The sequence below is a fragment of the Ranitomeya imitator genome, chromosome 3 (assembly GCF_032444005.1).
Source record: "Ranitomeya imitator isolate aRanImi1 chromosome 3, aRanImi1.pri, whole genome shotgun sequence".
Taxonomy (NCBI): domain Eukaryota; kingdom Metazoa; phylum Chordata; class Amphibia; order Anura; family Dendrobatidae; genus Ranitomeya; species Ranitomeya imitator.
In genome coordinates, this window is record NC_091284.1 from 292,515,117 (window position 1) to 292,540,892 (window position 25,776).

The 25,776-nt window shown below is 46.3% G+C and overlaps 1 protein-coding gene across 6 annotated transcripts in view; it reads right to left on the reverse strand.

The window, feature by feature from the left end:
- GGNBP2 (gametogenetin binding protein 2) overlaps positions 1-25,776 on the reverse strand; it is a 288,037-nt gene that overhangs the window by 37,491 nt on the left and 224,770 nt on the right. For all 6 annotated transcript variants that reach the window (XM_069756544.1, XM_069756542.1, XM_069756543.1 and 3 more), the window contains one exon: positions 15,798-15,948. In XM_069756544.1, coding sequence (XP_069612645.1) covers positions 15,798-15,948 — 151 coding nt within the window. The remainder of the gene's footprint in view (positions 1-15,797; positions 15,949-25,776) is intronic.

The window sequence follows — 25,776 nt, forward strand, 5'->3', positions numbered from 1 at the left end:
GCACAAATCCTCTTGTTCCTTCCTTTCTGCACAGCTATCTTGTTTGTTTGTCCACACTTTTTATTTAATTTGTGCATCAGTCCACTCCTTATTGCTGCCTGCCATACCTGGCTGAGATTACTGCAGGGAGATAGTAATTGAAGGACAGTTCCTTTTTTTTTTTTTTTTGTGGGAGATTAAGATTGACATTTCTGCTAGAGTGCCATCTCTGTCTGTGTCATCTCTCACTCAGTGGGCCATAGAAAGCCTATTTATTTTTTTGCTTGATTTGGGTTCCAAAATCTACCAGAAAAAATCACAACATCAATCAGTGGGAGAAAAATATTGGCCTCAGGGCTTGTGTGCCACTCCTTACTCCTGTGTGTGCCATCTCTCACTCAGTGGGCCATAGAAAGCCTATTAATTTTTTTGCTTGATTTGGGTTCTAAATTCTACCTGAAAAAATCAATAAATCAATCAGTGGGAGATTAATATTGGCCTTTGGGCTTGTGTGCCAGTCCTAAGCGTGCCATCTCTCTCTCAGATAGTGGGCCATAGAAAGCCTATTTTTTTATTATTTTATTGGGTTTATAAATTTTCCCTGGAAAAAAAAAAAGTGGGAGATTAATATTGGCCTCTGGGCTTGTGTGCCAGTCCTGAGCGTGCCATCTCTCTCACAAATAGTGGGCCATAGAAAGCCTATTTATGTTTTTGGTTGATTTGGGTTCATAATTCTACCTGAAAAAATCAATCAATCAATCAATCAGTGGGAGATTAGTATTGGCCTTTGGGCTTGTGTGCCAGTCCTAAGCGTGCCATCTCTCTCTCTCAGATAGTGGGCCATAGAAAGCCTATTTATTATTATTTTTTTTATTGGGTTTATAAATTTTCCCTGGAAAAAAAAAAAAAAGTGGGAGATTAATATTGGCCTCTGGGCTTGTGTGCCAGTCCTGAGCGTGCCATCTCTCTCACAAATAGTGGGCCATAGAAAGCCTATTTATTTTTTGGGTTGATTTGGGTTCCTAATTCTACCTGAAAAAATCAATCAATCAGTGGGAGAAAAATATTGGCCTCAGGGCTTGTGTGCCACTCCTTACTCCTGTGTGTGCCATCTCTCACTCAGTGGGCCATAGAAAGTCTATTAATTTTTTTGCTTGATTTGGGTTCTAAATTCTACCTGAAAAAATCATTAAATCAATCAGTGGGAGATTAATATTGGGCTTTGGGCTTGTGTGCCAGTCCTAAGCGTGCCATCTCTCTCTCTCAGATAGTGGGCCATAGAAAGCCTATTTATTATTATTTTTTTTATTGGGTTTATAAATTTTTCCCTGGAAAAAAAAAAAAATGGGAGATTAATATTGGCCTCTGGGCTTGTGTGCCACTCCTGACTCCTGTGTGCGTCATCTGTCACTCAGTGGGCCCTAGAAAGCCTATTTTTTGTTTTATTTGTTTTCTAAATTCTCCCTGAAACAATCATTTTATTTTCTTTGGTTTCTAAATTATTCCTGAAAAAAATCATTTTTTTTGTATTTTTTTTTCTCTCAAGTCTCCCTGAAAAAAAAAAAAAAAAAAAAAAAAATCTGTGGGAGATTCATATTGCCCCTTCTGCTTGTGTGCCAGTCTTGACTCCTGGGTGTGCCATCTCTCTCTCCCCCCAATTGTGGGCCATAGAAAGCCTATTAATTTTTTTGCTTGATTTGGGTTCCAAAATCTACCAAAAAAAATAACTAAATCAATCGGTGGGAGATTAATATTGGCCTCTGGGCTTGTGTGCCACTCCTGACTCCTGTGTGCGTCCTCTCTCACTCAGTGGGCCCTACAAAGCCTTTTTTTTTTTTTTCCTAAATTCTCCCTGAAACAATCATTTCATTTTATTTGTTTTATAAATTCTTCTGTAAAAAATAATTTTTTTTTAATTTTTTTTTTTTCTGAAGTCTCCCTTTTAAAAAAAAACAAACACAAATCAGTGGGAGATAAATATTTACATTTGCGCTTCAGTGACAGTCCTGCGTGTGTGCCATCTCATTTGTTGCCAACAACAACAGAGTGTGTAACATTGTGGCTGATTTTCGTTGTGGTCTCACCCACCTGTAAAGGGGTAGCTAAATCATACTGAAGTTATAGCTCACCGTGTAAGTTGTGTGACAGCAACAAATACCGTTCGTTTGGTAACGTTTTTAAAACAATGAGGAAGTCTGGTGGAAGAGGTCGTGGCCGGGGGCGTTCATTGTCAGCTGGTAACGAGGGTAGTGGTAGTGGTGGAGCATCAGCTGGTCGTGGGAAAAAAAATATTGCACCTAAGTCTGGAGCTGTGGAGCCAGGTTCGTCGTCTGGCTACACAAGGCCTCGAACGCTCCCTTTTCTGGGAGTAGGAAAACCGCTTTTAAAGCCGGAGCAGCAAGAGCAAGTTTTGGCTTATCTTGCTGACTCAGCCTCTAGCTCTTTTGCCTCCTCTCGTGAAACTGGTAAATGTCAAAGCAGCGCGTCGTTTAGTGGATGTTCACGGTCAGGGACAAGTCGCTTCCTTGTCCTCTTCAGCAAAAACAACAACAGAGAAGAATGCAGCAGGCGACACAACGGGTTACTCCATGGAGCTCTTTACACATACCGTCCCTGGCTTAGAAAGTGAAGCAGTTAACAGTCCATGCCCATTACAAGTTGAATCTGACATGGAGTGCACTGATGCACAGCCACAGCCAGACTACTATCCTGGTCCTTTGACTCAGACCACAACATTGCCATCGCAGGGTGCTGATCAAGAATCAGACCCTGATGAGACTATGTTGCCCCATCACGAACGCTATACCACCGACCGACACGGTGACACAGACGAAGTTGCACACGAGCTACAAGAAGAGGTAATAGATGACCCAGTTCTTGACCCCGATTGGCAGCCATTGGGGGAACAGGGTGCAGGCGGCAGCAGTTCTGAAGCGGAGGAGGAGGGGCCGCAGCAGGCATCAACATCGCAACAGGTTCCATCTGCCGGGCCCGTATCTTGCCCAAAACGCGTGGCAAAGCTAAAACCTGTTGGAGGACAGCGTGGCCATCCGGTTAAAGCTCAGTCTGCAATGCCTGAAAAGGTATCCGATGCTAGAAAGAGTGCAGTCTGGCATTTTTTTAAACAACATCCAATTGATCAGCGCAAAGTCATCTGTCAAAAATGTTCAACTACCTTAAGCAGAGGACAGAATCTGAAAAGTCTCAATACAAGTTGCATGCATAGACATTTAACCACCATGCATTTGCAAGCCTGGACTAACTACCAAACGTCCCTTAAGGTTGTAGCACCCTCGGCCAATGAAGCTAGTCAGCAACGCAACATCCCTTCCGGCAGTGTAGGGCCACCATTTTCCGCACCACCTGCAGTATCTGTGCAGGTTTCTTTGCCAGGCCAAAGCCGTCAGGGTCACGGAATCACCAGTTTCGTAGTAGGAAACACTGCATCTAGGGCACCGGTGGCAACAATACCATCTCCCACCGTCTCTCAGTCTGCCATGTCCACCGGCACCCCCGCTAGTTCCACGATCTCCAGCTCTCCAGTCCAGCTCACCCTACATGAGACTATGGTTAGAAAGTACTTAGCCTCGCATCCGCGTACACAGGGTTTGAACGCACACATAGCTAGACTAATCTCGTTAGAGATGATGCCCTACCGGTTAGTTGAAAGCGAAGCTTTCAAAGCCCTGATGGACTACGCTGTACCACGCTACGAGCTACCCAGTCGACACTTTTTTTCCAGAAAAGCCATCCCAGCCCTCCACCAGCATGTTAAAGAGCGCATCGTCCATGCACTCAGGCAATCTGTGAGCACAAAGGTGCACCTGACAACAGATGCATGGACCAGTAGGCATGGCCAGGGACGTTACGTGTCCATCACGGCACACTGGGTAAATGTGGTGGATGCAGGGTCCACAGGGGACAGCAAGTTTGGGACAGTTCTGCCTAGCCCACGGTCTAGGAAACAATTGGCTGTAGCCGTTCGCACCCCCTCCTCTTCGTCCTCCTGCAGAAGCGAGAGCTCGTCCACAGACCGCAGTCGCACAACCACTCCATCCGCAGCTGCCACTGTTGCACACCAGGTCTCCCATTATGGGGCAGCTACTGGCAAACGTCAGCAGGCTGTATTGGCTATGAAGTGTTTGGGCGACAACAGACACACCGCGGAAGTTCTGTCCGAGTTCTTGCAGAAAGAAACGCAGTCGTGGCTGGGCACTGTAGATCTTGAGGCAGGCAAGGTAGTGAGTGATAACGGAAGGAATTTCATGGCTGCCATCTCCCTTTCCCAACTGAAACACATTCCTTGCCTGGCTCACACCTTAAACCTGGTGGTGCAGTGCTTCCTGAAAAGTTATCCGGGGTTATCCGACCTGCTCCTCAAAGTGCGTGGACTTTGCTCACATATCCGCCGTTCGCCCGTACACTCCAGCCGTATGCAGACCTATCAGCGTTCTTTGAACCTTCCCCAGCATCGCCTAATCATAGACGTTGCAACAAGGTGGAACTCAACACTGCACATGCTTCAGAGACTGTGTGAACAGAGGCGGGCTGTTATGTTTTTGTGGGAGGATACGCATACACGGGAAGGCAGTAGGATGGCAGACATGGAGTTGTCAGGTGTGCAGTGGTCGAAGATTCAAGACATGTGTCAAGTCCTTCAGTGTTTTGAGGAATGCACACGGCTGGTTAGTGCAGACAACGCCATAATAAGCATGAGCATCCCCCTAATGCGTCTGCTGATGCAAAGTTTGACGCACATAAAGGATCAGGCGTCTGCAGCTGAGGAAGAGGAAAGCCTTGATGACAGTCAGCCATTGTCTGGCCAGGGCAGTGTACAGGACGAGGTAGCGGGCGAAGAGGAGGAGGAGGACGAGGAGGATGATGGGGATGATTATATTTTTAATGAGGAAGCTTTTCCGGGGCCACTGGAAATTGGTGGCGCAGCAAGGCCGGGTTCTGGTTTTTTGAGGGACACAAGTGACGTGGATTTGCCTGAAACTGCCCCTCAACCAAGCACAACCGCAGATTTGAGAACTGGAACTTTGGCCCACATGGCGGATTATGCCTTACGTATCCTCAAAAGGGACACACGCATAACTAAAATGATGATTGATGACGATTACTGGTTGGCCTGCCTCCTTGATCCTCGCTATAAAGGCAAATTGCAAAATATAATGCCACATGAGAACTTGGAACTAATATTAGCAACCAAACAATCAACTCTTGTTGACCGTTTGCTTCTGGCATTCCCTGCACACATCGCCCTTGATCGTTCTCACACGAGCTGCAGGGGCCAGCAGACCAGAGGAGTTAGAGGGGCAGAAATCAGAAGTGGCGTTGGCCAGAGGGGTTTTCTGACCATGTTGTGGAGTGATTTTGCTATGACCGCAGACAGGACAGGTACTGCAGCATCAATTCAAAGTGACAGGAGACAACATTTGTCCAGTATGGTTACAAACTATTTTTCATCCCTTATCGATGTTCTCCCTCAACCGTCATTCCCATTTGATTACTGGGCATCAAAATTAGACACCTGGCCAGAATTGGCAGAATATGCATTGCAGGAGCTTGCTTGCCCGGCAGCTAGTGTCCTATCAGAAAGAGTATTCAGTGCTGCAGGTTCAATACTAACAGAAAAAAGGACTCGTCTGGCTACCCAAAATGTAGATGATCTAACCTTCATTAAAATGAACCACAACTGGATTTCGAAATCTTTTGCCCCACCTTGCCCGGCTGACACCTAGCTTTCCTATGAAAAGGTCTTGCCTGTGGACTATTCTGAATGCCTTTTCCAATCTCGTAATTTTCAGCACCTGATTGTCCAGCATACGACATGTTTACACCTCACTAAATGGCCAAACTACCCACACGGGGCCGTGGTATCGACACTTGGCGACAGCACCCGTTAGAGTGCAGTTTGTCTGAAGAGGTGGGTGAGCCCGCTTTTGGTCGACGGCACTGCCACTGGGCCCCTCCTAGTACAATAAAGTGTCTCTGGCGGTGGTGGTGCGCACCCAACGTCAGACACACCGTTGTAATATGAGGGGCCCTGGGCCTGTACCGCCGGCCACAAGACAGTTTCCCCCCACCCCAGCTCAAACAGTGCTCTACCACTTGCAAAATTATCTCACAGCTCCACCAATGTTTAGTCTATGCGCTGACATCCTTCAATGCCTGCCACTGACAATACCATTGTATTGACATTTTTGTTATGTTAGGCCTTCGATGCCTGTCTGTGGTCACTCCTTCCACTGGGCCTCCACTGACCACACCACTGCTGCCCGTGTACCCCTGGAACCAATTTAAAATTGCCTATAGCCATGTGTTATTATTTTAGGCCTTCGATGCCTGTCTGCGGTCACTCCTTCCACTAGGCCTCTACTGACCACACCACTGCTGCCAGTGTACCCCTGGAACCAATTTAAAATTGCCTACAGCCAGCCCAATTTTTTTATTTTAGGCCTTCGATGCCTGTCTGCGGTCCATTCTTTCAACTACTACTACACTGACCAGGTCACTGCTGCCCGTGTACCCCTGGAACCAATTTAAAATTGCCTACAGCCATGTGTTATTATTTTAGGCCTTCGATGCCTGTCTGCGGTCACTCCTTCCACTAGGCCTCCACTGACCACACCACTGCTGCCCGTGTACCCCTGGAACCAATTTAAAATTGCCTACAGCCATGTGTTATTATTTTAGGCCTTCGATGCCTGTCTGCGGTCACTCCTTCCACTAGGCCTCCACTGACCACACCACTGCTGTCCGTGTACCCCTGGAACCAATTTAAAATTGCCTACAGCCATGTGTTATTATTTTAGGCCTTCGATGCCTGTCTGCGGTCCATTCTTTCAACTACTACTACACTGACCAGGGCACTGCTGCCCGTGTACCCCTGGAACCAATTTAAAATTGCCTACAGCCATGTGTTATTATTTTAGGCCTTCGATGCCTGTCTGCGGTCACTCCTTCCACTAGGCCTCCACTGACCACACCACTGCTGCCCGTGTACCCCTGGAACCAATTTAAAATTGCCTACAGCCAGCCCAATTTTTTTATTTTAGGCCTTCGATGCCTGTCTGCGGTCCATTCTTTCAACTACTACTACACTGACCAGGGCACTGCTGCCCGTGTACCCCTGGAACCAACATCAGAAAATATAAAAATAAGTATTTTGCTTACAAAAAAGAAAATACTGGAGAGATATCAAATGCAGACATTTTAACATTAAAAACAAACACACAACTAAAATCTGGTACAGTACTAAAAATGGCCAGCAGCTACAATTACTTTCTCCTGCAAGTAGTTAACTGAAAGGTTTTTTAAATTGAAAACACAGATATGGCATCCACCGAGTGTTGTCCTGTCGCGTCTTCTTTATATTATTGCCGAGAAGATGCAAAACAATGAAAATAATAAAATCGTTAATTACCAAAATAATAGAGAAAGTCAACTCCACATTGCAAATAAACATTCATTCCAAATAAAGAAGCAGGGCGCGTCCGAGGGTGAGTATATACCTAATAAGAATATAATCACCCTCGGACGCGCAATGCTTATTTCCAACAGCCTTCCTTCCTAAGAATCAGCCCTTCCGTGGTGTAGAGAGACGTTGTGTTACACTCCAAGGTGTTCCCCAGGTTGCCTTTCCTGAGCTTCGATCTTCCGGCTCTCGTTTAGTAGTTGTTGGAAACTACGCTGCATTAGGCCTTCAAATTGGGTATGGGGTGTAGAGAGATGATGTGTACCACTCCAAGGTGTTCCCCAGGTTGCCTTTCCTGAGCTTCGATCTTCCGGCTCTCGTTTAGTAGTTCTTGGAAACTACACTGCATTAGGCCTTCAAATTGGGTATGGGGTGTAGAGAGAGGGTGTGTTACACTCCAAGGTGTTCCCCAGGTTGCCTTTCCTGAGCTTCGATCTTCATGCTCTCGTTTAGTAGTTGTCGGAAACTACGCTGCATTAGGCCTACAAATTGGGTATGGGGTGTAGAGAGAGGGTTTGTTACACTCCAAGGTGTTCCCCAGGTTGCCTTTCCTGAGCTTCGATCTTCCGGCTCTCGTTTAGTAGTTGTTGGAAACTACGCTGCATTAGGCCTTCAAATTGGGTATGGGGTGTAGCGAGAGGGTGTGTTACACTCCAAGGTGTTCCCCAGGTTGCCTTTCCTGAGCTTCGATCTTCCGGCTCTCGTTTAGTAGTTGTTGGAAACTACGCTGCATTAGGCCTACAAATTGGGTATGGGGTGTAGAGAGATGGTGTGTTCCACTCCAAGGTGTTCTCCAGGTTGCCTTTCCTGAGCTTCGATCTTCCGGCTCTCGTTTAGTAGTTGTTGGAAACTACGCTGCATTAGGCCTACAAATTGGGTATGGGATGTAGAGAGATGGTGTGTTCCACTGTAGAGAGATGGTGTGTTCCACTCCAAGGTGTTCCCCAGGTTTCCTCGCCAATGCTTCGATCATCATGCTCTCGTTTAGTAGTTGTTGGAAACTACGCTGCATTAGGCCTACAAATTGGGTATGGGGTGTAGAGAGATGGTGTGTTCCACTCCAAGGTGTTCCCCAGGTTTCCTCGCCAATGCTTCGATCATCATGCTCTCGTTTAGTAGTTGTTGGAAACTACGCTGCATTAGACCTACAAATTGGGTATGGGGTGTAGAGAGATGGTGTGTTCCACTCCAAGGTGTTCTCCAGGTTGCCTTTCCTGAACTTCTATCTTCAGGCTCTCATTAAATTGTGGTTAAATGGAACAACTGCATTTGGCGTACTAGTTCGTTTGGGGCCTACTATTGGTGTCTGCCGCTCCTTGCTGTTCTCCTGGTTTCCTGTCCTGAAATTCCGTTTTCAGGCGCTCGTTAAGTAGTTGTTAATGTTAGACTGCATTTGGCCTACTAGTTGGGTTGGGGCCTACTATCGGTGTCTGCCACTCCTTGCTGTTCTCCTCCACTGAACAAAGCTGTGCCGCCTGTTTACTACTGTTGCCAATTTTGCCTGTCTGCGGTCCATTCTTTCAACTACTACTACACTGACCAGGTCACTGCTGCCCGTGTACCCCTGGAACCAATTTAAAATTGCCTACAGCCATGTGTTATTATTTTAGGCCTTCGATGCCTGTCTGCGGTCACTCCTTCCACTAGGCCTCCACTGACCACACCACTGCTGCCCGTGTACCCCTGGAACCAATTTAAAATTGCCTACAGCCATGTGTTATTATTTTAGGCCTTCGATGCCTGTCTGCGGTCACTCCTTCCACTAGGCCTCCACTGACCACACCACTGCTGTCCGTGTACCCCTGGAACCAATTTAAAATTGCCTACAGCCATGTGTTATTATTTTAGGCCTTCGATGCCTGTCTGCGGTCCATTCTTTCAACTACTACTACACTGACCAGGGCACTGCTGCCCGTGTACCCCTGGAACCAATTTAAAATTGCCTACAGCCATGTGTTATTATTTTAGGCCTTCGATGCCTGTCTGCGGTCACTCCTTCCACTAGGCCTCCACTGACCACACCACTGCTGCCCGTGTACCCCTGGAACCAATTTAAAATTGCCTACAGCCAGCCCAATTTTTTTATTTTAGGCCTTCGATGCCTGTCTGCGGTCCATTCTTTCAACTACTACTACACTGACCAGGGCACTGCTGCCCGTGTACCCCTGGAACCAACATCAGAAAATATAAAAATAAGTATTTTGCTTACAAAAAAGAAAATACTGGAGAGATATCAAATGCAGACATTTTAACATTAAAAACAAACACACAACTAAAATCTGGTACAGTACTAAAAATGGCCAGCAGCTACAATTACTTTCTCCTGCAAGTAGTTAACTGAAAGGTTTTTTAAATTGAAAACACAGATATGGCATCCACCGAGTGTTGTCCTGTCGCGTCTTCTTTATATTATTGCCGAGAAGATGCAAAACAATGAAAATAATAAAATCGTTAATTACCAAAATAATAGAGAAAGTCAACTCCACATTGCAAATAAACATTCATTCCAAATAAAGAAGCAGGGCGCGTCCGAGGGTGAGTATATACCTAATAAGAATATAATCACCCTCGGACGCGCAATGCTTATTTCCAACAGCCTTCCTTCCTAAGAATCAGCCCTTCCGTGGTGTAGAGAGACGTTGTGTTACACTCCAAGGTGTTCCCCAGGTTGCCTTTCCTGAGCTTCGATCTTCCGGCTCTCGTTTAGTAGTTGTTGGAAACTACGCTGCATTAGGCCTTCAAATTGGGTATGGGGTGTAGAGAGATGGTGTGTACCACTCCAAGGTGTTCCCCAGGTTGCCTTTCCTGAGCTTCGATCTTCCGGCTCTCGTTTAGTAGTTCTTGGAAACTACACTGCATTAGGCCTTCAAATTGGGTATGGGGTGTAGAGAGAGGGTGTGTTACACTCCAAGGTGTTCCCCAGGTTGCCTTTCCTGAGCTTCGATCTTCATGCTCTCGTTTAGTAGTTGTCGGAAACTACGCTGCATTAGGCCTACAAATTGGGTATGGGGTGTAGAGAGAGGGTTTGTTACACTCCAAGGTGTTCCCCAGGTTGCCTTTCCTGAGCTTCGATCTTCCGGCTCTCGTTTAGTAGTTGTTGGAAACTACGCTGCATTAGGCCTTCAAATTGGGTATGGGGTGTAGCGAGAGGGTGTGTTACACTCCAAGGTGTTCCCCAGGTTGCCTTTCCTGAGCTTCGATCTTCCGGCTCTCGTTTAGTAGTTGTTGGAAACTACGCTGCATTAGGCCTACAAATTGGGTATGGGGTGTAGAGAGATGGTGTGTTCCACTCCAAGGTGTTCTCCAGGTTGCCTTTCCTGAGCTTCGATCTTCCGGCTCTCGTTTAGTAGTTGTTGGAAACTACGCTGCATTAGGCCTACAAATTGGGTATGGGATGTAGAGAGATGGTGTGTTCCACTGTAGAGAGATGGTGTGTTCCACTCCAAGGTGTTCCCCAGGTTTCCTCGCCAATGCTTCGATCATCATGCTCTCGTTTAGTAGTTGTTGGAAACTACGCTGCATTAGGCCTACAAATTGGGTATGGGGTGTAGAGAGATGGTGTGTTCCACTCCAAGGTGTTCCCCAGGTTTCCTCGCCAATGCTTCGATCATCATGCTCTCGTTTAGTAGTTGTTGGAAACTACGCTGCATTAGACCTACAAATTGGGTATGGGGTGTAGAGAGATGGTGTGTTCCACTCCAAGGTGTTCTCCAGGTTGCCTTTCCTGAACTTCTATCTTCAGGCTCTCATTAAATTGTGGTTAAATGGAACAACTGCATTTGGCGTACTAGTTCGTTTGGGGCCTACTATTGGTGTCTGCCGCTCCTTGCTGTTCTCCTGGTTTCCTGTCCTGAAATTCCGTTTTCAGGCGCTCGTTAAGTAGTTGTTAATGTTAGACTGCATTTGGCCTACTAGTTGGGTTGGGGCCTACTATCGGTGTCTGCCACTCCTTGCTGTTCTCCTCCACTGAACAAAGCTGTGCCGCCTGTTTACTACTGTTGCCAATTTTGAACTGCATTTCGACTACTTACTGATTTGGGCCTACTCTCTGTGTCAGCCTCTCATTCCAGTTGTCCTACACTGCAATGCCCCCTGGTTATTCCTGTGTTACCAATTTTGAACTGCATTTAGCCCACTTTATTCTTTGGGCCTATATCTGTGTTTCCTCCTCATCCTGCCCATTGCCCAGCCAGTGATAGATGAGTCTGCTGGTACATTGACCCATAACGCAACATTCCCCGTGCACGCTACACAACAACATTGTGACCCTGCTGAAAGTCAGGTTGCTCTTCCCGCATACCATACCACCTTACACGGGGACAAAGAGGAAGGTGCAGATGAAAGTGCAGGTTCCTTCATCAGGTGCGGGGAGGAATACTAGTTGGCGACGTCACTGGCACAGGGCCTCTCATAGTACGCAAAAGTGTTGCTGCTGGTGGGAGGCGCCCCCGCCGTGCAAACACACCGTTGTACTTTGAGGGGCCCTGTGCCAGTGCCAATGCCAACGAGTGGGCCCCCCCTGCTTGCTCAGGATCACAGCACTTGCAAAGTTGAAATACTTACCTCTCCCTGCTCCACTGCCGTGACGTGGTCCAGATTTCCTGGGCCCACTAATTACTTGAACCAGCCCTACCCACCACAACTTTAGCCAAATGACCCCCAATTTCAAATGCCTTCCAATTATTATAAGGTAAATTACGCTTGACAAGCTTCATTAAGAAGAATGGATGGTTTTGACATTAAAATGGGCACTCTAGGTGTTTTCCTGGCCCCCACTCACTGCCGACTATGCTGCCCCATTGACTTGCATTGGGTTTCGTGTTTCGGTCGATCCCGACTTTACGTCATAATCGGCCGATTTCACTCGACCCGACTTTTGAGATAGTCGGGTTTCGCGAAACCCGGCTCGACTCTAAAAAGGTCAAGGTCGCTCAACTCTACTATTAAGGCTGCATAGGCAGCATCAACACTAAAAAAATTGGTCACACAGGGTTAATAGCAGCGTTAATGGAGTGCGTTACACCGCGGTCCATTAGCGCTGCCATTAACCCTGTGTGAGCGCTGACTGGAGGGGAGTACGGGGCAGGCACTAACTGCGGGGAGGAAGGAGCGGCCATGTTGCCGCCGGACTGCGCCCGTCGCTGAATGGTTGTGGGCGTTTTGCCACGACCAATCAGCGACTTGGATTCCATGACAGACAGAGGCCGCGATCAATGAATATCTGTGACAGACAGACAGAAGGACAGACAGAAGGACAGACAGAAGGACAGACAGAAGGACAGACAGAAGGACAGACAGAAGGACAGACAGAAGGACAGACAGAAGGACAGACAGAAGGACAGACAGAAGGACAGACAGAAGGACAGACAGAAGGACGGAAGTGACCCGTAGACAATTATATAGTAGACGAGATGGTGGCCCGATTCTAACGCATCGGGTATTCTAGAATATGCATGTCCACGTAGTATATTGCCCAGTCACGTAGTATATTGCCCAGTCACGTAGTATATTGCCCAGTCACGTAGTATATTGCCCAGCCACATATGTTGCCCAGCCACGTAGTATGTTGCCCAGCCACGTAGTATGTTGCCCAGCCACATAGTATATTGCCCAGCCACGTAGTACATTGCCCAGCCACGTAGTACATTGCCCAGCCACGCAGTATATTGCCCAGCCACGTAGTATATTGCCCAGCCACGTAGTATATTGCCCAGCCACGTAGTATATTGCCCAGCCACGTAGTACATTGCCCAGCCACGTAGTACATTGCCCAGCCACGTAGTATATTGCCCAGCCACGTAGTATATTGCCCAGCCACGTAGTATATTGCCCAGCCACGTAGTATATTGCCCAGCCACGTAGTATATTGCCCATCAACGTAGTATATTGCCCAGCGACGTAGTATATTGCCCAGCGATGTAGTATATTGCCCAGCGACGTAGTATATTGCCCAGTCACGTAGTATATTGCCCAGTCACGTAGTATATTGCCCAGTCACGTATGTATTTAACACTGCCCACGCAGTATTTTGCAGTCTGTGCACCATATCCCTGTTAAAAAAAAATTATTAAAATAAAAAAGTTATATACTCACCCCTGGGATCCAGCGAAGCTGTGCGATGCGGCCGCCATCTTCCGTTCCCAGGATGCATTGCGAAATTACCCAGATGACTTAGCGGTCTCGCAAGACCGCTAAGTCTTCTGGGTAAGTTCACAATGCATCTCTGGGAACGGAAGATGGCGGCCGGCGCGAGTGCATCGTCCGACTAAGGAAGGCGAGTATAGCAGGCTTTTTGTTTTTTTAATTATTTTTAACACTACATCTTTTTACTATTGATGCTGCAAAGGCAGCATCAATAGTAAGAACTTGGTCACACAGGGTTAATAGCAGCGGTTACGCAGTGCGTTACACGCGGCATAACGCGGTCCGTTACCGCTGGCATTAACCCTGTGTGAGCGGTGACCGGAGGGGAGTATGGAGTGGGCGCCGGGGACACTGACTGCGCCGCAGGGAGTATGGAGCGGGTTGCTGGGGACACTGACTGCGCCGCGGGGAGTATGGAGCGGCGCCGGGGACATTGACTGCGGGGAGTATGGAGCGGCCATTTTCTTCCAGTCTGTGCCCATCGCTGATTGGTCGTGGCTGTTTTGCCGTGACCTTTCAGCGACTTGGATTTCCAGGACAGACAGAGGCCGCGACCAATGAATATCCGTGACAGACAGACAGACAGAAGGACAGACTGAAATGACCCGTAGACAATTATATAGTAGATATTGTATGGCTAGCAGTTTGCCATTATAGGGAATCTGTCAGCAGGATCTCACGCCCCAGACTATTTAGATGCACATGTGGATCTTTTACAAACAAGTCCAGGAATACCTTTACATAGCAGTCTGTTCCTCCATTACAGAGAAATCAGCACTTGACTTGATCTGCTAACGAGGCTGAAAAACAATATATAGATCTGAAGCCTCTGCCACACTGGTTCTTTTCCTCCTGTTTGCCTGAAGTGATACAGCAGAGAGGCCATCAGTCAAATAGGAGGCGTAGATTAATTCAAACACAAATTTCTCCGTAATGGAGGAACAAACTGTCTATGTAAAAGGTATTGTTGGACTTGTCATTGAAAGAGCTACATGCAAATAAAAAATTGTTAGGGGGGAAGGAGGGGTGGGGGATGGATGCTGACTTTAGCCCCCTTACCCACAAACAAGGAAGTTTGGGATAATTCTCGAACATTTAAAGGGAACCAGTAACCCCCTCACGCGTTTGAAACTAAAAGAGCCACCTTGTGCAGCAGTAATGCTGCATTCTGACAAGGTGGCTCTTTTAGTTATTGGTGCTGTAACTGCAGAAATAATCAGTTTTGTAATTTGTCCTAAATACCTTTCTTCAGTCCTGGAGGCAGGCCTTTCCCCCCTGCTGCAGACACCACACAGACGGCACTCAAGTCTTCTTGGCGCCGGGCGCCGCCTCCTCAGCGCTGTTTTGAAAACATCCGGCGCCTGCGCTCTTTTGTCATGCCTTGGGCAGGCGCAGTGACCGCTGCCCGTCCTCTGTCCTCATATGCAGTCTCACTGCGCCTGCCCAAGGCATGACAAAAGAGCGCAGGCTGTTTTCAAAACAGGGTCGAGGAGGCGGCGCCCGGCGCCAAGAAGACTTGAGTGACGGCTGTGTGGCGTCTGCAGCAGGGGGGAAAGGCCTGCCTCCCGGACTGAAGAAAGGTATTTAGGACAAATTACAAAACAGATTATTTCTGCAGTTACAGCACCAATAACTAAAAGACCCACCTTGTCAGAATGCAGCATTACTGCTGCACAAGGAGGCTCTTTTAGTTTCAAACGCCTGGAGGGGGGGTGGAGGGGGGCAGGTTCCATTTAAAATGTGAAAACTGTCCTAGCAGTAGAAGACAAACACACACAAGTGATTCCTTACAATAATCTTACAGTACAGCGGTGTGGTGCTATTACTACCATGTAAACTAGACATTCTAAAGCTGAGCCACATTTATCACATTAGCTCATGAGGAATGAGAAATTTGGTGCATATGGCACTTTGGTGAACACTACTCCATCTTTTATGTAGCTTACATTGTACCATAAATTTTACGCATGCCAAGATAAACCCCCTGTGGCGAACAACAAAAACAGGCAAGCTAAGTGAAACGGCTTATTCTTTTGGAGCATTTGCTTCTTGAATATGTCAAACACACACTGACAAGTGTGCAATTTATGTCATGATCTAGCCAAAAACACATTAGTAAATCTCCACAAGTGGGGAGCCATTTACTGAAAACACTAGAATTGCCACCATAGCCTATAAAACTACACATATATACCCTTTTTCATGTTTGGAGATGCCAACAGGCCACTGCGACTTGGACAGGTGCATGAGGAACATGGCAATGGTTTTGCAATAGCAAGTGAAAATTCTCCATCTTCTGAGCCATTGCAGGAATTACAACCCAGTTCCATATATCCGGAAGGGTCCTTAAGACAAAAGAAAACATTAGTATTCATTCGTGAAAATACAATAAGAGTTCAGGAATGGACTACACAAAATAGCATTGACAACTGGATTTCCAGGAGGATTGTGCAGAGGTTGTGATGGTTTACAAAGCGGGGTGAAATTCTGGGGAGCTGTTAGCGTATGCAGAGCCAGGCTATTTACCCCTGATCCTGACCAAGCACACTTTCGGAGATGCGGTGTAAAGAATTACTAAAATGTATTTAAAAATGTGTTCCCCATTCTGCAACAAAATATTTTTATCTACTGGACACTTTTCTTAACAGGCACAGGATTACATAGTAACATGGTTACCTTCCCGACCTTTGACGCAGCGTATGCGTCATGAAAACCTGTGCCAATCCGACCTGTGACGCAGCATATGCGTCATGGTCGGATCGCGCTCCTGCAGGCCGGGGGAAAGGGTTAACTGTAATTTCACCCAACCTGCAGGGACAGGGTGAGTGGTACTTGAGCCCAGGGGGTGGCTTCGACCCCCCATATGGCTACAATCGCTCTGATTGCCTGTTGAAAGTGTCGTTTCTCGTTCAATTACAATCAGAGCGATAGTAATATTTCACCAATGAAAATTGGTGAAATATTACAATCCAGCCATGGCCGATGCTGCAATAGGATCAGCCATGGCTGGATATCGCGATCTGCCCCCTCCACCGCCACCGATCTCCTCCCCTCTGTCCTCCCATTGCTGTCCTCCGCTCCCCTCCGTCCTCCTGTCCGCTGACGCCCCCCGTCCGCTGTCCGATTTATCCCCTCATACTTACCGACCTCCGGTGTCCCTCCCGGTGTCCGTCCGTCTGCTCTATGGGCGCCGCCATCTTCCAAAATGGCGGGCGCATGCGCAGTGCGCCGGTCGGCAGATTCGTTACAGGTACAATTTGATCGCTGTGATAGCTTCTATCACAGTGATCAAAATAAAAAAGGTAATAAATAACCCCCCCCCCCTTATCACCCCCATAGGTAGGGACAATAATTTTATATATATATATATATATATATATATATATATATATATATATATATATATATATATATATATATATATATATATATATATATATATATATATTCCCACTAGGGCTAGAAATAGGGTTAGAACTAGGGTTAGGGTTACAATTAGGCTATGTGCACACGGTGCGGATTTGGCTGCTGCGGATTCGTAGCAGTTTCCCATCAGGTTTACAGTACCATGTAAACCTATGGCAAACCAAATCTGCTGTGCCCATGGTGCGGAAAATACCGTTCGGAAACGCTGTGCTGTATTTTCCACGCAGCATGTCAATTCTTTGTGCGGATTCCGCAGCGTTTTACACCTGTTCCTCAATAGGAATCCGCAGGTGAAATCTGCACAAAAAACACTGGAAATCCGCAGGTAAAAGGCAGTGCCTTTTACCTGCGGATTTTTCAAAAATGGTGCGGAAAAATCTCACACGAATCTGCAACCTGGGCACAGCCTTAGGGTTGGGGTTGGAATTGGGGCTAGGGTTGGAAATAGGGTTAAGATTAGGTTGTGGTTAGGGTTATGGCTAGGGTTAGGGGTGTGTTGGGGTTAAGGTTAGGATTAGTGTTAGGGTTGCGGTTAGAGTTGGGATTAGGGTTGGGGGTGTGTTGGGGTTAGTGTTGGAGGTAGAATTGAGGGGTTTCCACTGTTTAGGTACATCATGTGTCTCCAACATGGCGCCACCATTGATTCCAGCCAATCTTGTATTCAAAAAGTCAAATGGTGCTCCCTCCCTTCCGAGCCCTAACATGCGCCCAAACAGTGGTTTACCCCCACATATGGGGTAACAGCATACTCAGGACAAACTGGGCAACAATTATTGGAGTCCAATTTCTCCTGTTACCCTTGTGAAAAACAAAAAATTGCTTGCTAAAACATAATTTTTGAGGAAAGAAAAATATCTATATATTTTTTTTACGGCTCTGCGTTGTAAACTTCTGTGACGCACTTGGGGGTTGAAAGTGCTCACCACATATCTAGATGAGTTCCTTGGGGGGGTCTAGTTTCCTAAATGGGGTCACTTGTGGGGGATTTCTACTGTTTAGGCACATCATGGGCTCTGCAAACGCAACGTGATGCCCGCAGACCATTCCATCAAAGTCTGCATTTCAAAAGTGACTACTTCCCTTCCGAGCCCCGACGTGTGCCCAAACAGTGGTTTACCCCCACATATGGGGTATCAGTGTACTCAGGACAAACTGGGCAGCAACTATTGGGGTCTAATTTCTTTTGTTACCCTTGTGAAAATAAAAAAATTGCTTGCTAAAACATCATTTTTGTGGAAAGAAAAATGATTTTTTATTTTCACGGCTCTGCATTATAAACTTCTGTGAAGCACTCAGGGGTTTAAAGTGGTCACCGCACATCTAGATTAGTTCCATGGGAGGTCTAGTTTCCAAAATGGGGTCACATGTGGGGGAGCTCCAATGTTTAGACACACAGGGGCTCTCCAAATGCGAAATGGTGTCCGCTAACGATTGGAGCTAATTTTTAATTCAAAAGTCAAATGGCGCTCCTTCACTTCCGAGCCCTGTCGCGTGCCCAAACAGTGGTTTACCCCCACATGTGAGGTATCAGTGTACTCAGGAGAAATTGCCCAATAAATTTTAGGATCCATTTTATCCTATCGCCCATGTGGAAATGAACAAATTAAGGCTAAATGAAATTTTTTGTGAAAAAAAGTAGTACTTTTTCATTTTTTCGGATCAATTTGTGAAGCACCTGGGGGTTCAAAGAGCTCACTATGCATCTAGATAAGTTCCTTGGGGGGTCTAGTTTCCAAAATGGGGTCACATGTGGGGGAGCTCCAATGTTTAGGCACACAGGGGCTCTCCAAACGTGACATGGTGTCCGCTAACGATTGGAGCCAATTATTCATTGAAAAAGTCAAATCGTGCTCCTTCCCTTCCGAGCCCTGTCGTGCGACCAGACAGTGGTTCTCCCCCACATATGAGGTATCGGCGTACTCAGGACAAATTGTACAATAACGTTTGGGGTCCAGTTATTCAATTTACCCTTGGGAAACAAAAAAATTGTTGCTATAACATCATTTTTGTGACTAAAAAGTTATATGTTCATTTTTTCCTTCAATGTTGCTTCTGCTGCTGTGAAGTACCTGAAGGGTTAATAAACTTCTTGAATGTGGTTTTGAGTACCTGGAGGGGTGCAGTTTTTAGATTGGTGTCACTTTTGGGTATTTTCAGCCATACAGACCCCTCAAACTGACTTCAAATGTGAGGTGGTCCCTAAAAAAAATGGTTTTGTAAATTTTGTTGTAAAAATGAGAAATCGCTGGTCAAATTTTAACCCTTATAACTTCCTAGCAAAAAAAAAATTTTGTTTCCAAAATTATGCTGATGTAAAGTAGACATGTGGGAAATGTTATTTATTAACTATTTTGTGTCACATAACCCTCTGGATTAACAGAATAAAAATTCAAAATTTGAAAATTGCAGAATTATCAAAATTTTATCCAAAATTTCCATTTTTTCACAAATAAATGAAAAATTATTGACTTATATTTACCACTAACACAAAGCCCAATATGTCACGAAAAAAAACAATCTGAGAACCGTTAGGATCCGTTGAAGCGTTCCCGAGTTATTACCTCATAAAGGGACACTGGTCAGAATTGCAAAAAACGGCCAGGTCATTAAGGTCAAAATAGGCTGGGTCATGAAGGGGGTTAAGGTTCAAGGAAGACTAAGTCCATCTAGTTCAACCCATAGCCTAACCTAACATGCCCTAACATGTTGATCCAGAGGAAGGCAAAAAAAACCTCATGTGGCAAATAGTAAGCTCCACTTTGGGGAAAAAAATTCCTTCCCAACTCCACATACGGCAATCACACTAGTTCCCTGGATCAACGCCCTATCAAGGAATCTAGTGTATATACCCTGTAACATTATACTTTTCCAGAAAGGTATCCAGTCCCCTCTTAAATTTAATTAGTGAATCACTCATTACAACATCATACGGCAGAGAGTTCCATAGTCTCACTGCTCTTACAGTAAAGAACCCGCGCCTGTTATTATGCTTAAACCTTCTTTCCTCCAGACGTAGAGGATGCCCCTTTGTCCCTGTCTCAGGTCTATGATTAAAAAGATCATCAGAAAGGTCTTTGTACTGTCCCCTCATATATTTATACATTAAAATAAGATCACCCCTTAGTCTTCGTTTTTTCAAACTAAATAGCCCAAAGTGTAATAACCTATCTTGGTATTGCAGACCCCCCAGTCCGCTAATAACCTTGATCGCTCTTCTCTGCACCAGCTCTAGTTCAGCTATGTCTTTGTTATACACCGGAGACCAGAACTGTGCACAGTATTCTAAGTGTGGCCGAACTAGTGACTTCTATAGAGGTAAAATTATGTTCTCCTCATGTGCATCTATGCCTCTTTTAATGCATCCCATTATTTTATTTGCCTTTGTAGCCGCAGCCCGACACTGGCCACTTAATATGAGTTTGTCATCCACCCATACACCCAGGTCTTTTTCATTGATGGTTTTGCCCAGAGTTTTAGAATTAAGCACATACAGTCTTGGCCAAAAGTATTGACACCCCTGCAATTCTGTCAGATAATACTCATTTTCTTCCTGAAAATGATTGCAATCACAAATTATTTGGTATTATTATCTTCATTTAATTTGTCTTAAATGAAAAAAATACAAGAGAATGAAGCAAAAAGCAAAACATTGATTATTTCACACAAAACTCCAAAAATGGGCCAGACAAAAGTATTGGCACCCTCAGCCTAATACTTGGTTGCACAACCTTTAGCCAAAATAACTGCGACCAACCGCTTCCAGTAACCATCAATGAGTTTCTTACAATGCTCTGCTGGAATTTTAGACCATTCTTCTTTGGCAAACTGCTCCAGATCCCTGATATTTGAAGGGTGCCTTCTCCAAACTGCCATTTTTAGATCTCTCCACAGGTGTTCTATGGGATTCAGGTCTGGACTCATTGCTGGCCACCTTAGAAGCAAGAGGGAGGGAGGGGGAGAGGGAGAAGGAGATAGAGGGAAAGGGAGAAGGAGAGGGAGAGGGGGAGAGAGAGAGATGCCGAGGTCCCCGGGTAACCAGGGTAAACATCGGGTTACTAAGCGCAGGGCCGCGCTTAGTAACCCGATGTTTACCATGGTTACCATTGTAAAAGTAAAAAAAACAAACACTACATACTTACCTTCAGCTGTCTGTCCCCGGCGCTCTGCTTTCCTGCACTGACTGTGAGCACAGCGGCCGGAAAGCAGAGCGGTGACGTCACCGCTGTGCTTTCTGGCTGGCCAACGCTGACACAGGATGCAGAAGGAGTGCAGAGAAGCAGATCGCCGGGGACAGACAGCTGGAAAGTTCTGGACTTTCTGCAGCGACCAACGACATCACAGCAGGATCCTGATCGCTGCTGCGTGTCAAACACAACGATATCGCTAGCCAGGACGCTGCAACGTCACGGATCGCTAGCGATATCGTTGTGAAGTTGTTTAGTGTGAAAGTACCTTTAGCCCGAAGGTGAGATCAGAAGAGAACCTAAAGTCCAACCGATAATGTTTAAAAAAGGTGGAAGGGGATGACCATGTGGCCGCCTTACATATCTGATCTAGTGACGCTCCGGACCTTTCCGCCCAAGATGACGCCATGGCCCGGGTGGAATGTGCCTTCAGTTTCTGAGGAGCTGGACCCCCACCTGCTGTGTAGGCGAGAGAGATAGCCTCCCTAATCCATTTAGCTAGTGTATACTTCGATGCTCTACCCCCTTTACTAGAACTTTGGAAGGAAAGAAATGGTGCATTATCTCTTTTCCAACCATTGGTGACTGAGATATACTGTAGAAGACATCTTTTAACGTCCAGTGTATGAAGCTCTTCCTCTTTAGGATTAGAAGGATTAGGTATTAATGATGGTAGAACTATCTCTTGTGATCTATGAAACTGTTACTACCTTCGGCAAGTACGCAGAGTCTGGCCTAAAGGTACCGTCACACTAGACGATATCGCTAGCGATCCGTGACGTTGCAGCGTCCTCGCTAGCGATATCGTCCAGTGTGACAGGCAGCAGCGATCAGGCCCCTGCTGTGCTGTCGCTGGTCGGGGAAGAAAGTCCAGAACTTTATTTCGTCGCTGGACTCCCCGCAGACATCGCTGAATCGGTGTGTGTGACACCGATTCAGCGATGTCTTCACTGGTAACCAGGGTAAACATCGGGTAACTAAGCGCAGGGCCGCGCTTAGTAACCCGATGTTTACCCTGGTTACCATCGTAAAAAAACAAACAGTACATACTTACATTCAGCTGTCTGTCCCTTGCCGTCTATTTCCTGCACTGACTGCTGGCCGCAAAGTGAAAGTGAAAGCACAGCACAGCGATGAGTCACACAGCGGTGACTCACCGCTGTGGCTGTGCTCTGCTTTCACTTTGCGGCCAGCAGTCAGTGCAGCAAACAGACGGCAAGGGACAGACAGCTGAATGTAAGTATGTACTGTTTGTTTTTTACGATGGTAACCAGGGTAAACATCGGGTTACTAAGCGCGGCCCTGCGCTTAGTTACCCGATGTTTACCCTGGTTACCGGGGACCTTGGGATCGTTGGTCGCTGGAGAGCGGTCTGTGTGACAGCTCTCCAGCGACCAAACAGCGACGCTGCAGCGATCCGGATCGTTGTCGGTATCGCTGCAGCGTCGCTAAGTGTGACGGTACCTTAAGGATTACTCTGTCTGATAAGAATTCCGTGTATGGGGGCAGTCTGGAAAGCGCTTGGATGTCCCCTATTCTGCGAGCTGATGATATGGCCACTAGAAAAGCTGTCATGAGGGACAACATTTGATTGAGGCTTCTTGTAGAGGTTCAAAGGGGGTTTCGTTAGGGATGAAAGAACTAAATTTAGATCCCACGGAACCATCCTGTCTTTATGTAATGGTCTAGTTCTATGGGCTGCCTTAATGAATCTTGCCACCATTTAGTTGTTAGCAATATTGCAGGAAAACACGGCACCCAGGGCTGAAACCTGCACTTTCAAGGTACTGGTAGAGAGATTTAATTCTAGCCCTCTCTGTAGAATCTCTAAGATTTGATGTATCGGCACTCCTTCCTGGATATTAAAATCTGAACTGGACAAGAACTTCCTCCAGGTTCTGGAGTAAATTCTCGTTATCAGCTTCCTACTCTTCAGGAGTGTGTCTACCAATTTTGGAGAGAAGCCTCTATGTTCTAATAATGACCGCTCAAACTCCAAGCCGTTAAATGGAGTGCTGACACTTGTGGATGGCGGAGCAGCCCTTGAGAAAGCAAGTCCGGAATCTGGCAACACCCAGGGAGCCGACACCGACATTGTCCTGAGCCAGGCGAACCAGGTTCTTCTGGGCCAGAAAGGGGCGATAAGAATGACTTTGGCTCGGTCTTCCCTGATTTTCCTCACCACTAGAGGTAACAGGTTCAACGGTGGGAAAGCATAGGCCAGTGGAAAATCCCACTTTGTTAGAAACGCGTCCACCGCCAGGGGATTCTCTCTGGGGTTCAGTTAGCAGAAACTTTCCACTTTTTTGTTGCCTCTGGTGCCAAACAGTTCCACCACTGGCTGACCCCATCTGCGGGCGATATGATTGAAAACGTCCTTGTTTAGAGATTATTCTCCTTGTTTTAGTGTACTGCGGCTGAGGAAATCTGCTGTTACGTTTTCTTTCCCTTTGATGTGGAGCGCCGTCAAAGATCGAAAATTTGTCTCTGCTATTTGAAATAGATGATCCGTGATCCACATTAAGGCCTCGGAACGTGTTCCCCCTTGACGGTTTATATAAGTGACTGCAACTTGGTTGTCCGATAGGATTCGGACGTGCTGGCCCTGCAGATATATGAGGAATTTTTTAACAGCTAATTCAACCGCCAATAATTCCCTTTGATTGGATGAGGATGTTGTGAAGGGTTCCCATTGCCCCTGGACCACCATGTCCTCCATGTAGGCTCCCCACCCTGGAGAGCTAGCATCTGGTTATCATCCGAGTAATATCCACTATCCAGGGAACCCTCGCTGATAAATTTTCTTTATCTATCCACCATCTAAGGGTTTCTAATGTTATTGATCCCAACGTTAATTTTTTATTTAACGCGCCCCCCAAAACTCTGTCATGGAACAAGACTTCTTTTTGCAGGGATCTGGTGTGAAATTGCGCCCATTTAACTGCTGGGATGCATGACGTAAGGGATCCGAGTAGGGACATGGCTTGTCGAAGCGTCATAGAGGGTGTATTAATCGCTTTTAAGACATGACTTTGAATTTGGTCTAATTTCTCTATAGGGAGAAGACACTGTTGTGTTTTCGAATCCAATATTAACCCCAACATTTTTTGAATGTTTAGGGGCTGCAACTTAGATTTTTCGTAGTTTATGACCCAACCTAGGCGTTCCAATTTAGTCTTAGTTATTTCCAACTGTGACAGGCAGTGATGTACTGAATTTCCAACGACGAGGAAATCATCTAAACAGGGAATTATAAGGACATTTGATTCCCTCAAATGTGCCATGACCTCAGCGAATTATTTTTGTAAATACCCTGGGGGCCGAAGTTATGCCAAAGGGAAGTGCTCTGTACTGAAGATGTCTAATCGTTCCTCCCACTAATACCGCTACTCTCAGGTATTTTTCGAAACCTGCATGAATGGGTACATGATAATAGGCATCTATTAATGTCCACTACTACCATGAAACCGTTGTGAAAAAGCATTTTAATTGTTGAGTTGATGGACTCCATTTTCAAAGTATGCTTAACCAAAAATCTATTGAGACCTCTAAAATTTATAATAGTCCTATAAGTTTTGTCAGGTTTTTTAATCAAGAATAGGGGAGAGTAAAAACCTTTTCATCTCTCAGAGCGTGGGACCTCTATCAAGACGTTTTTAGAACAGAGAGTCATCACTTCATCCTCTAACGCAGCTTGTTCAGAGGCAGAAGAACGTGAGGGGGTTAACTTAAATTTATCCCGTGGGGTATGAATGAACTCTAGTTTGAGTCCCTGGGAAATAGTGTCTTGTATCCAAACACTATTTGTAATTTTTAACCAGTCTGCAGTAAAGTGTAAGGGTACCGTCACACAGTGGCATTTTGATCGCTACGACGGCACGATCCGCGACGCTCCAGCATCGTAACAATATCGCTACAGCGTCGTAGACTGCTGTCACACTTTGCAATGTACGACGCTGGAGCGATAATTTCATGACGTATGTGCGATGTAGAAGCCGTTGGTTACTATGCGCACATCGTATACAATATCGTGCACACCTTTGTTACACCATGCGATCATGCCGCCACAGCGGGACACTAGACGACGAAAGAAAGTTTCAAACTATCTGCTACGACGTACGATTCTCAGCGGGGTCCCTGATCGCAGGAGCGTGTCAGACACTGCGAGATCGTAACTATATCGCTGGAACGTCACGAATCGTGCCGTCGTAGCGATCAAAATGCCACTGTGTGACGGTACCCTAACAATCTCCCCCCCCCCCCCCCCACCCCACTGGTCTTTCTAGTCATTGGTCTGGTTTTTTTCTTTCTCTCGAAGAACGGCGGAACATGAATCCTGTACCTCGTTTCCTTCTATCATCCCATCTGGAGTGATCTCTGACTGGTGAAAAGGTGCTCTTCCCTCCCTGATTGAACTTCATTTTTGGTGAAGGGATGACGATATGACCCAAATAAAACTAGGAAATTTCTTTTTGTCATCCCCTGCTTTCTCCAGGAGTTCGTCCAAGGTGGGCCCAAATAAATATTCTCCCATGCAAGGGATAGCACAGAGCTTTGCTCTTG